The 13508-nt window shown below is 32.6% G+C and overlaps 1 protein-coding gene and 1 non-coding gene across 2 annotated transcripts; both read left to right on the top strand.

Moving 5' to 3' along the window:
* The first annotated feature begins 504 nt into the window (after positions 1–504).
* Positions 505–584, top strand: TRNAL-UAG (transfer RNA leucine (anticodon UAG)). The gene has a single exon. It is a non-coding gene; the product is annotated as a tRNA-Leu (tRNA).
* A 9822-nt stretch (positions 585–10406) lies between these two features.
* LOC148871261 (ubiquitin-ribosomal protein eL40 fusion protein) lies at positions 10407–13239 on the top strand. Its single transcript, XM_088971377.1, has 5 exons — positions 10407–10559; positions 10665–10751; positions 10868–10970; positions 12610–12676; positions 13012–13239. The coding sequence occupies exons 1-5, from the start codon at positions 10457–10459 to the stop codon at positions 13036–13038; spliced, it is 387 nt and encodes a 128-aa protein (XP_088827503.1). The 5' UTR covers positions 10407–10456; the 3' UTR covers positions 13039–13239.
* Positions 13240–13508: the final 269 nt, after the last annotated feature.

Raw genomic sequence — 13508 nt, 5'->3', positions numbered from 1 at the left:
ATGAGTGTTTGATGAAAAAGGTGCTTTTTTCAAATGAGGATATTATAAGTATTTCGGTAATTAGGTGATGGGCCACAAATGCAAAGAGCTCTTATTAAAATTTAGTTTGATCTTTTTCATAATTCAAAAAGGAATCAATGGAACTTTTTTTTTAACCAAACGCCCATTAAGCGCTTAAAAAAAGCACTTCCAATTAAACAATGGCTAATCGCTTAATTTTTCTCATGTCGTTTGAATCAGTTATAAATGTAAATATATACAACGTAAATACATACAAAATTTAAGGTTTTACACTCTATATATTTGCATTTATACTCCTTCCAAACTCAGCATTTCGTGCAAAGACATGTTTGTAATAAAGCTCTTCTCAAACAGTCAATAACAATACATGGAGTGAGCTGGCGTATGTTTGCGGCCGATTAAATTTCATTGCTGGCGTATGTTTGCGGCGAAAATTAAACTAAAAACATTAGTAATTATTAATATTAAACAAATGTATCTGCTGACAGTTTGGCCGAGTGGTCTAAGGCGCCAGATTTAGGCTCTGGTCCGAAAGGGCATGGGTTCAAATCCCATAGCTGTCATTGAATTCACTTTTTGGCTGACTAATTTATTAATTGAATCCTATTTTGAAGTTAGATCCATGAAATAGAGCTGTTATTTATCAAAAAAAAAAAAGAATATGGGCCGCGATTGAAACCCATAAGGTCACTTGCAAATTTCCCCAGTATCGGTGCAGTATAGAGGGTGACTTGAAACTAATTATTGATAATCTTAGGGCTCGTGTTGATCCTCCATGGAACGTCAGCAATGTAATTGTAGAGTGTCAAGATATGTGCTTGCTTCAGCATCAACAAATCCTGCAATCATGTAACCGAGAGAAGTTGTAATCTATAATTTATTCTTTTTTCTAGCAAAAAAAAAAAGATAAAATACAAAAACCTTTCCTAAAGTCTCTGACAATCATAAAAACTTCCCTTATAGTTTTATTTTAACAAATATTGATGGAGCGCAATCCGGCCGGTCTTAGCTGTCGACGAACTCGCCTCTGAGCTGGAGCGTCAGGGAGCCTGAAATGGGAAAGATGAGAGAACTCCAGGGGAAACCCAGTGTGTTAACTCCGAAGCTCAAGTCAATAATCTCTCAAAGTGTAGACCAGATAGCGCAAAGTTCGCATACCTTGTTCGTTGGGGGTAGGGGGCCTTTTATAATCACTTTGTGCACTCGCTTCGACGCCCTTGTCAGGTCAGGTATGATTACCCTTGCATCTGTCAACTCGGGCGTCGTCCTTTTTGTTGGGACAGAACCGTCACTGCCTTTTGTCGGAGCCATCTCTCTAACTGGAGATGGCGGTGTCAAGAGGCGGTGGCAGGTGGCCGTTTGGAGAGCGGCCGCCAAGCGTCAGATCCCAAGTCGGTCAGGTGCACCGCCCTCGGGTACGGACTTCCTCGGTGTCAGGCCTAGTACGGTTTTATTTGGTTTTGGTGCCCTGAGGGCAATGTGGAGTGGTGAGTGAGGCGAAGTCTTGAGTTCAGAGGTATGTATAGGGCAAGTCAGTTCGGCGAGGTATATCCCGAGCTGTTACAAGGCAGGCCAGTTCGGCGAAGTATGTCCCGAACTGTTACAAGGCAGGCCAGTTCGGCGAAATATGTCTCGAACTATTACAAGGCAGGCCAGTTCGGCGAAGTATGTCCCGAACTATTGCAAGGCAGGCCAGTTCGGATTACTTGTTTGGGGCAAGGGTGAGTTCGGGCCCCTAGTAGGGAGTTCTGACCGCTGGTTTCTCCCCTTGTGCTCGCACCGTAGGCTTGCTTTTGTGCCGAGTTGTTGCCTTTGCCACGTGTCGCATAACTGTGAGGTCGGGCCAAATCTTCCTTCATCAAATACCTCCCCTGAACTTTTGAAAAACTCAACAAAAACTTCCCTTTTGTCATCGTCCCAACAGAAAATGTTAGACTGATGCACCGTTTTTCTCAAATACCCATTCTACCCTTTTAAAAATTATTTCACATACAAAATTACTAAAATAGTCCCATTTTAACTCAACAAAAATACATATTTCAGTAATTTTGTATTGTATGTAAAATTACTGAGATGATTGTTAAAGGATGTTTTTGTTGAGTTCAAAAGGGTCATTTCAGTAATTTTGCATGTAAATTAATTTATAAATAGTAGAATGGGTATTTGGAAAAAATATGATGAATCAGTCAAACGTTTACCGTCTGGGATAGTGACAGAAGGGAAGTTTTTGTCAAGTTTCTAAAAAATTCAGGGGTGGTACTTGTTAAAATGAAATTCATGAAGGAAGATTTGGCCCGACCTCACAGTTATGCGACACGTGGCAAAAGCAACAGCTCGGCACAAAAGCAAGCCTAAGGCACAAACACCAAGGGGAGAAACCAGCGAACCGAACTCCCTACTAGGGGCCCGAACTCACCTTTGGCCCCAAACATTCAAAGGAGGTTTTTGTATTTCACCCAAAAAAAAAGATGTGAAACTACATAACTAGTTCAATGTTTATATTAACATGCCAGTGGACATCCTGGTCAATGTGCTTTCTTCCCTCTTGTATAAGGGTTGTCACATATAACTTCGAATAAACTAATCAACAAAATATGAGGGGTAAGGGAGGGGAAAGAGAAGGAAAAAATGGGTTGGTTAATATGTATCTAACGCTATGTTTGGTTTGATATAAAATATGTTGTATAAGGGTTGTCATCTATAACTTTGAATAAGTAAACAACAAAATGTGAGAGGGTAAGGGAGGGGAAAGAGAGGGAATAAAAGGGTTGGTTAATATGTATTTAAGACTATGTTTGATTTGATAGAGAAATAAGAGTGAAACAAAAAGTTGAAAAGAAAATTCTTAGCAAATTTTGTAAACTTTTTTAAGAACTTTCCCTCAATTTTATATTTTTCTCTTGTTATTTATCAAACCAAGCATAACTTAATGGTACTTTCACCTTAAAGTTAGATGAGATGATGTCAACTAAATTAGGGTGATTCTTATCATTTAGAAATTACTAGTAAATCTGCACGTCCTTTGCACATGGCAATGTTAGATGATGAAGATAGTAATATACATTCAAATTATTTTAAATTTTGTATATATTTCTATGTGTGACCCATTTGACCTAGATGGTTGACCTTATTCACCACCTAGACAAAAGGACAATTTTATTTTTTGGTTCAATTTTGAAAAAAAAATGTAATTTATATTGTTAAAAGTATTGGATATAGATCTAATAACATAATTTATTTGTGAGAAAATATCTTAAATATATCATTTAATGAGAGAGAATGGACGTTAGTACCTCAAATATATAACTTAATGAGAGGAATTTGAATGAGGTGAAAAATAATAGTTCAATTTATATTTTTTGCCCTCGCAATTAAAAAGAGATAATTCAAATTACATTTTTTACATTTTTATGTTTCCATCTATATGAAGATAATTCTTATTTATGACACTTGTTTTTGTTTAATATGATAAATATAAAATATTAGAGATGCACCCAAATGTTTTTTTTTTGAAAAAATTATGTATTTTTTATTTTTTTGAATTTTTATCATGTTTTTAATTTTTATTATTTAATTATGACATCAAATATTGACATATTTGACCTAAAAGTTGAACTATTTACCTGGACCAAATAGGAAATCCATTTCCTTTTTTTATTGGTTTTGAAATTTGTATTTCATTTTCATTATCAATGAAAACAATTTTTGTTTGTCACTTTTTTTCTTTAATATGATTAATATAAATTATTAGAGAAATGGCCCATTTTTTCTACATCTTTTATTTAACTATGACATCATGGATTGACCCAATTGGCCTAGATGGTCGAATTGGCTTACCCACCACCCACTCAGATGGAAGAATGGTTTTGTTTGTTTTTTTTTTGTTAATTTGAAAAAAGATAAATTATTGAAACCTCCCTTGAAGTTTCTAACCGTTGCTGAAATCTCCCCTGAAGTTTGGTGATTGCAATTAACTCCCTTGAAATTTCTAATATAGTTGCAAGTTGACCCCCCCCCTCTTAGAATCCTCTAACAAGAGGCACATAAATATCCAAAATACCCATGTAGTTATTATTGAGGCTAGTTTTTGCATAACAAACAATACAAACTTTAAACAACAAAAAAGTTTAAAATTGCAACTTTACCTTTGAGGGATTCATATGAAAAGAAAATTTATAAAATAAATCAATTTCAAAAAAGATTGGAAGGGTTTGGGGTAGGGGTGGCCACGAGCTGAGCTCGAACCTAATATATAGTCTCATTTGCTAATTGAGCCGAGCTCAAGCTTAATAAAGCTCGGCTCATGAGGTTCACGAGCCTAATCGAGTATGTGTACATAGGGTCACCTCGACTACTAAGGGAGACCTCACCTCAGCACCTCGGTCACTGAGGGAGACCTTGTCTCAACACCTTTACAACTGAGAGAGACCTCAATGTGGCACCTCGACAACTAAGGGAGACCTCGGCTTGACACCTTGGTTGCTAGGGAAACCTCAACTCGGCTCAGCACCTCGACTGATAGGTAGCTTGGCATTTTAGCAGTTGAGGGAGACCTGCAATCTAAGGTAGTCGAGCTCAAGCCGAGCCAAGCTTGAACTTCTAAGCTTTTGACTTGAGCTAAGCTCGAGCTTCTAAGCTTTTGACTTGAGCTAAGCTCGAGCTTCTAAGCTTTTGACTTGAGCTAAGCTCGAGCTCAAGTCTCTAATTCAAATCTAGCTTGAGCTCGAGCTTGATAGTTTATGTGTGAATTGAGCTTGAATAGCCAAATATTCAAATTGAATCCACCCCTAGTTTGAGGTATTGACTGATATGAAGGGAAAACTTGGAAAATAAACATTTTAGTTGAAGTAACTACATGGTTATTTCGAACATTTTCATGCCTCTTGTTAGAGGATTATAAGAGAAAGGTTATACTTGCAATTGTGTTAAAGTTCAAGAGAGGTGATTGCAATTACCAAACTTCAGGTGAGGTTTTCAGTAATAGTTAGAAACTTTAGGGGACATTTTAGCATTTTACCCTTTAAAAATATGGGTTTTATATTGTTAAAAATTATTTTTGTATTTGATAAAGATCTAGTTATTAGAATTATTAAATAAAAAATACTTCAAATACAATATTTAATGTGAGAGAATGTGAGTTAATACCTTAAATATAAGACATAATGAGAGAAAATTAAATAAGGTGAAAATTATAAACGATATTACATTATTAGCTCTTAGAATTAAACAGGGACTAAATTCAAAAATAGGGGTAGTTTAGTAAAGTTCTACACCTTCATTGGTACTTTTAATAGTATAAATAAATATACTATATGTATGTGTAAAAAAAAGTAAATATACAAAAAACATTCTGACTTTATGTGGAAATTTTAAATAACAATAAGAATTATTGTTATTATTATTATTATTATTATTATAATTATAATAATAATACTAATTATTATTATTAAACTTTGTATTCTATTTCCATCATAAATAAAAATAAATAAACAATTATTTTTATTTAATATGATGAACATATAACATTAGAAATGTTCCCAAATGTTTTAGACAAAATTCTATACTTTTCCATTTTTTATGTTTTATATTTTTTTTAATTATTTATTATTCAACTATGACACCATGATTTTATTTGAAAAGTTGGATAATTGACCCACCATCTAGGTAAGAAAATAGCTTTGCTTTTAGATCAATTTTAATTATATATGTCATCTATATTATATAAATAATTTTTACTTATTACGTTTAATATTTGTTTGATATAATTAATATATAAGAGATGTGTACAATTTTTTTATAATTTTTATATTATTTTGATTATTTGTACTTTTTTACTTTTTAAAGATTTATTATTTAACTATGCCATCATTGATTAATCCATTTGACCCAACTCACAACCCAAAAAGGAAAATAGTTTGGCTTTTAAAATTTCTCTAGTTTTTTACTTTGTTATTCTTTTTATTTTATATTTTTAAAATTTTATTGTTTGACTATGACATCATTTCATTTCTATGTTGATTTCAGATTTGACATTCCATTTTTATCATTAATAAAAACACTTCTTATATTTTATACTTATTTGGTTTAGTATAATGAATATACAATATCAGAGATATGCCCAATTATTTTCATTTTTATATATATTTTATATTTTATTTATTTTAATTTATTATTATTACATTATGGCATTGTTGATTAACTCATTTAACCCCAAATGGTTGAATTGCTTACCCACCATCGAGAGGGAAGAAAATGGTTTTGTTTTCAAATTACTTTTCAAAATATTTATTTTTAAAATATTAAAATTAATGTTGTTGATTTAATTACTAGAATATAATGATGAGAAAAATATATCTCAAATATAGGATTTAATGAGAGAATATAACTTAAATATGAGATTTAATGAAAGAGAAGATAATAGGAAAATGGTTTTATTTCTAATTGGTTTTAAATTTTATATTCCATTTCCATAATTAATAAAAGTATTTCCTATTTATCATAATTATTATTGTTTAATATGTCGAATATGTGATATTAAAAACGTTCCTAAATTTTTCTTTAATTTCTATATATATTTTTAATTTTTTCTTTTTCTTTTTCTTTTTATTATTTAATTGTGGCAACATTAGTTACCCATTTGACCCAAAATGGTTTGCTTTCTTACCACCACCTAGATGATAACATTATTTTTTCCATGTATATTTTAAAATTATAAGTTTTTATTTATTGGAGTTATTAATTTATATTATATGGCTTTTAATTACTGAAATTTAGTGATGATAATAAATAAATATGCTTTAAATATGTGATTCAATGAGGGTGAACAGGAGTTAATACCTTAAATATGGGATTTAATGAGGGAATTGAATGTACTGAATAATAGTATTCAATTTACATTTTTTGCCCTCAAAATAAAGGGACCATATTTCTAAAAAGGGGGTATTTTAGTCATAAAAATTCTAGATATTTTAGAGGCTATTTTGTACTTTTTATGGTAGTATAGATTTCTTGGTCAAGTGTTACAGTTTAGTTGTAACTTATAAATCAATAAGGTAGGGGCATTTAAATAAAAAATCCTTATAATAGGAGGTTTTCTAAAAGTATCAAACTTGGCAATTACTATGATGCTGGAAGAACTTTAACCAATCAAAATTACCCTGAAATTTGATGAACACTAGGCTACCAGCTGTTTGATTACCACTTTTATTATACTCATTGACTAGGGGTGCTCATGGTTCGGTTAGCTGAATTGTGGGCCTTTTTTTTTGTAACCGAATTGATACTATCAATTTTTTAAAAACCTGTAACTGAAATCAAATTGAAGCCAATCGGTTAACTGGTTGACTGGTTGGTTAATCGTTGGTTCAGTTTGTTAGTTTTTCAGTTTTTTATTTTTATAATATATTATATAAATATATAATAAAAAATTATAAATATATATAAAATATTATATTTCTAAATAATAAATAATATATCATATATTTATATATAATGCATATTTATTAATTAGGAAATTGTCTAAAACTCACCATGAGTTTTCAACATTTCTCTTAAACTCACCACAACTTTTTAAAATGTCTAAAACTCACATGTTAGTAAGTTTTTATTTTCCAAAACTCACCTTCCATTAGTGCACTATTAATGCTTCTTAACAGAGGTGTCCATGTCAACATAAATAACAATTTTCATAACCAAATTACCATTGAATGGCGAGTTACAGGAAAAATGGTCTTTTTCAGTTTTCAAATTTCTTGTTTTTTTTTTTGCATTTTTAGTGTTTTGTTATAATTTCCAATGTTTTTATAATTTCAGTTTTTTTTTTACATTTTCTATTTTCTACAATCTATAAATTTACTGTATTTTTTGTTATTCATTTGTAATTTCTGTGTTTTTCTATAATTTTTGGTGTTTTTCTATAATTTTTATTTTTGTGATTTTGTTTTTCAATTTCTATAGTTTCTATAATTTGAAAATAATTTTTTATTTTGTTTACAATTTCTATAGTTTTTTTACATTTTTTTTTGTAATTTCTATGTTTTTATGTATTTTATATTTGAAAACATTTTTTGAACTTTTTCCTTTTTTTCATGTCTAAATATTAAAATGGTAATATATTAACATCCGTTAATTTATTTTGTATATATTTTATCTTTTTCTATGAATGTTAAAATGGTAATATATTATCACCCGCTATCTGTTTAACGTCAAGTTAGTGACATGGTGAGTTCTAGACATTTTGAAAAGTTGTGGTGAATTTAAGAGAAATGTTGAAAACTCATGGTGAGTTTTAGACAATTTTCCTTATTAATTTATAATATATAAAAATATAAATATATATATATATATATATATATATATATATATATATATTAATATATGGAAACATATGTATACCGGTCGGTTTGATTAACCGCCAGTTTTCTGTATTGATTAATCAAAACCAAACCGATCGATTCGATTAACTGGTTTTTGGTTTGGTTTCAATCAGTTTTTTTTTTTTTTTTTCAGTCGGTTTGATTTTTTTGGTGTTTTTTTTGCTCACCCCTACCATTGACTGGTTATCAGTTTTTTTCATGTATCGTGTTTTTCCAACAAAAATAATCAAAGAGAAGTTTTGTATAATTTCTCTCTAAATAAAATAAAATACTAATTTGCTTGTTCTTCGTTCTTCTGCTAAGCATAAATGCTAAATACGAGTGACCAAGGCTATGTTTGGATAAGCCTTGCCTTTGAGCTTTGGGCTGTGGTAAACAAAAATGTGACAAAAAAAGGTGTTTTAAGTGTTTGGCAAGTGTTTCTTTCAAAAGCATATATCTAAAACCAAAATCCTTACAAGCCTCAAAAGACAAAGCCTAAGTGCTTGTTTGGGAGGGCTTTCGTTCAGCGGCTTCTGGTGTTAAATGAGCTGAGAAAGCCATAAATCCATTAAGTCATGTTTGGTAAACAACTGGAAAAATAAAAAGTAGTCATACATGGGCTGAAAAATCGACTTTCTGGTGAAGATAGTTTCTTTGAGGCAGTTTGGTCAACACAGCTCAATCAATGCAAAAACCGGCTCACTTTGGAAGGAGGAGTATAAATGCAAATTTGTAGAGTGCAAAACCTTGTATTTTATTTTGTATTATTTTGTATGTATTTGCCCTGTACATATTTGTATTTGTATTCCTTCCAAACTGAGGCTTAAAAACACAAATCCTTACAAGTGGAAAGTTTGAATTAGAGGTTCTAGTGGTAGTGCTAATAAATGGCAATTGTAGGGATTGCATAGTCAGGGAAAAATAGAAAAAAATGGAAAATTTGCTTAAACCTCCTTCATATTTTGACATATGCAAAAACCTCCTTTCATGTTTTTTTGGAATATTACCCTTCATACTTCAAATGAATACATAAACACACCCTTCTTGTTAACTATCATGTAAGAAGACATTGAAATTATGACTGTCCTTGTTATGAAAGTGCACAGTAAATACCATTATTCTCTCTTTAGACTAGGGGTAAAACTTGGGTTGGCCTGAATTAACATTTTACATTGCTTTGGGTTCAGGCCTTTAGGCCGGGCCCATTCAAAATTTGACAAAAAGCCGAATTCAATTCTGCCCAAATTGCACCCCTACTTTAAATTGCTAAAATAAGAGGTTTAAAAACTTTAAAGGCTGAGTTTTTCATAGGTAAAAATGAAATTTTAAAAACTTTAAGACTGAGTTTGAAAAGAGTAGAAATACAAATATATAGTGGAAAACGTTGTATTTTGTATTATTATGTATGTATTTATACCATACATATTTGTAATTTTGCTCTTTCCAAACTGAGCCATTATGTTAGCATTTTTTGTCCTGTGAACTAAACAGGTGTATTGGAGTTTTTTTTTTTTCTTTTTTTTTTTTCCTGTAGAGATCAAAATACGGAGAGGTTGTGGTTTAAGTAATTTATAATTAAGTTTGAATTTAAAAAAAAAAAATTATGTTGCTACTTTTTGTCAACTATAATGTAAGAACAACAATGGATAGATTTAAATGCCTAAGTTTAAAATAATAGGCTCTAATTTGGGCTTCAACCTTCCTACTTGGCAACAAAGAACATCATATTATTATCGGACCGGATGGTTTATATTCATTTTCCTGATGAACCGTCTCATCCCTTGTCTATAACTGGGTTTGGGAACTTGGGTTCAGTAAAAACCGGTAGGAAATCTAGGGATATGCTCTTGGTTTAAGTCGAACCAACCGTTCGGTCTGGTTTTCTTCTTTCATCGGTCGTTGTATGTTGAGAATAGATTCGTAAGTGTAACCAAACATCCCAACTCTATGGAGAAAAGCCCTAGAAACTGAAACCCTAGAGGGGACTATAAAAGGATCACGTTTGGTGAATGGTGATTGATAACTCGTGCGTTCTCAGAGAAACTGCAAGGGAGCGGGAGGAGAGAAAGTGCAAGAAGATGCAGATCTTCGTGAAAACCCTAACGGGTAAGACTATAACCCTAGAGGTAGAGAGCAGCGATACCATTGACAATGTCAAGGCAAAGATCCAAGACAAGGAAGGTAAATTGATATCTCAAGTTTTGGCCAGATCCTACTTTCCTTTTATTTTGGTCTTCTTCTGTCATTTTTTGTTCTTTGTAACCCATGGAAGTGGTGGTTTTGCAGGAATTCCTCCTGATCAGCAGCGGTTGATCTTCGCCGGAAAGCAGCTAGAAGATGGCCGAACCCTTGCTGACTACAATATCCAGAAAGGTTTCTTTTATAAACCCCAGTTAGAGTTAGAGTTTTTAGTTGAAACCTTTCGTGCTTTTAAGTTTTAACTGGTTTCTGTTGTTGGTTTCGTCGTGTTGTTTCCGCTGCTGATGCAGAGTCTACATTGCATCTGGTTCTGAGGCTTCGAGGAGGAATTATCGAGCCTTCTTTGATGGCTTTGGCTAGGAAATACAACCAGGACAAGATGATCTGCAGGAAGTAAGCTTCGTATCTTCTTTCTTGTGAGTTCGACATTATGAATTAATGCAACTGTGATGCTTGTGGATGCACATAATATGATATTTAATGGGTATGCCTGATTAGATCCCTAATGTATTCCTTTTGTCCTTTCTTATGAAAAAAATGAAATTTGCTGTGTGTTTATTAGTGTTTTATTTGTTTGTGGATGCCTTCTTTTTCTTTGTTTGATGATTTGGTCATAGTTTAATGGGACTATAGGTTAATATCTTCTCCTGCTTGAAATGTGCTAAGGGGGTTAGTCTATAGTTCCCAAAACGAATTACCACTTTTAACTTTGTCAGCTGGCTTAATGTCTATTGCAGTTGATTTTCGGGGGTGGAACATTATATCTCTGATAATGGATGATTAATTAATGTAAAGAAAATTTCTTTTCTCTTTTTGGATTGTCCATTTGGTTGGACAACTTCTTCTTAGTCTATCATGGTGATACGTGCTATTAAATTAATAGCGCAGAAAATATGGGCATTTCTATGGCTGGCCTCTTAGGCCTCTCAGGAAAGTGGTCTTGCCTGTTACTTGGGAAGCTGAATTTATTCTCTTATTATAGGTACCATGATTCGGTTAGATATCGTTGACCCATGCTTTTTGATGGAACGGTTTGCACACAAAGTTGGGGGATTTTAGGAGTAGCCATTTGGGTGATAAAATGGGGGAAAGTGAACTAATATGATTTTTTGCATGCGCATAGACATGCAAGAATTGATCAATGTTTTAAAATGTGGTGTGGTGTGTTGTGAGGCATTCCACCATCATAAGCCATACGTCGTAAGCTTCCCAAGCATGGATTCTTTTAATAATAAATAAATAATTAAAATTAAGATAAATTATAAAGTAAATATCTGATAAAAATGTGAAAATTTATGAGAAACTAGAAAAGATATTGTATCTTCACTTTTAATAACATTTTATTATATTATTACAATAAACAAGATTGGGGGATTTTCATCCACTTATTATATAATATATCATGGGGAGGAAGATAAAAGGTTACTTATTTATAGTATTTTATATTATAAAAAAATTATCTTAAAATGTAAGAGCAAATGGGGTGTACACACCTAAAGTGTGTCTATGCTTCTAATCTTCACCTCCAAGGATGTGATTCCAGGCCTTTTTAAAACAATCGATGAGATGCAAGTTGAAGGGTCTGAAAGTATTAGGGCCAGGGATAAATGGTTCGAGACTCGGTGCATAATGTAAAAAGTTTAGAAGAAAGAATTTCACTTTTTTTGAGTCGGGCTTGCCGGCCTGGAATGCTTTTCACTTATTTTTGCTTGAATAAAAAAATGAAGTAGAAAGAACGAAAGGAAATAATTTTAGATTGTTAGCAAGGTATATGATGTGGATATGCTTAAGATGTTTTTATGATTTGAATGATTTGCCCTTTGTGGAGTAATGGACTCTGTTGCGTCTCTCTCTCTCTCTCTCTCTCTCTCTCTGAGGCAGGGGTGATTTTCCCCGGTGTTGGAGAGCTAGTTTTATTCATTTTTCCCTAGTTTACAAAAAAATGAGCATTACTGATAAAAATTTTGTTGTTAGTCCAAACTATAAACATGTTGGTAACTGTCATCCTCTTTGTTCTTTCATTATGTTTTAGGTGCTATGCACGTCTGCATCCCAGAGCTGTAAATTGTCGGAAGAAGAAATGTGGTCACAGCAATCAGGTAATATGCCCTATTCCAAATGTGATCGTTCTTTTTAACCATGCTATATTTTTGAGAAGATCGTCATTTGATTCTTCAGTAGCAAAATACTCGGTTCAAGCACTGTGTTATGGACATTTTGGTTCTGATGACCAGGATGCCTTTCAGATGTTGCCTAGTCTCATCATAGTGCCTTGGCATCATGTATTTAGTAGCTAGAACAATCGGTGCTTGTAATTTTTTTTGGGTACTTGCATTTATTTGCCTTTACCTGTGGACATCTGAACTGTTTAACTAAACATCCAGTGGACATTAGATTGTTTTCACTTACGCTCTATTGTTTCTGCTGTAAACAGTTGAGGCCAAAGAAGAAGATCAAGTGAGCCCTTGTTTGAGTCTTGTTTGCATATGGTGGGGGCATCGGAGGATGAAATATGGACTAGTCTACCCACAAATAGATTGCTTAGATTCAATGGATTTTGTTCTATGTTTTTTCTTTTTAATGCCTCGACTTGACTGCTACACTTTTGGTCAAGACTTGAGGAGATACAAGGTTTATAATATTAAACAGTTGGTTTTATTGATATCGTTGCCGATAAAAATGTCATCTGGATTCTAGACTCGAGTAGTAAACATGTCTTTCCTCTCAAGTCCTTGAAACTCGTTCAAAAATGAAGATTTCAGTGGATTTTTTATAAGCTATCAACCGATGTTTTACCTCCTTTCTCCATTGAAGGATTGACAGTGAGTTTGGAACATTTTGCCGTTTTTCCAGTACCGTGGTGCTGCATTGGTATGCCATTTTTTGAAATAATTGCATTTTTTTTTGTTTAGGATGGTTGCAGTGCAGCCA

The sequence above is a fragment of the Nelumbo lutea genome, chromosome 2 (genome assembly GCF_056320005.1).
Source record: "Nelumbo lutea isolate HS-2025 chromosome 2, American lotus-T2T, whole genome shotgun sequence".
Lineage (NCBI taxonomy): Eukaryota > Viridiplantae > Streptophyta > Magnoliopsida > Proteales > Nelumbonaceae > Nelumbo > Nelumbo lutea.
Note: the sequence above shows the minus strand (reverse complement) of the source record. Positions and strands in the feature narration are given on the sequence as shown.

What these genes read in the sequence shown, in the direction of transcription:
- LOC148871261 (XM_088971377.1), top strand. Translation starts at nt 10,457, where the DNA reads ATGCAGATCTTCGTGAAAACCCTAACGGGTAAGACTATAACCCTAGAG. An exon ending in AAAGATCCAAGACAAGGAAG is followed by an intron (nt 10,560 to 10,664) that starts GTAAATTGATAT and finishes GTGGTTTTGCAG; the next exon opens with GAATTCCTCCTGATCAGCAG. An exon ending in GACAAGATGATCTGCAGGAA is followed by an intron (nt 10,971 to 12,609) that starts GTAAGCTTCGTA and finishes ATTATGTTTTAG; the next exon opens with GTGCTATGCACGTCTGCATC.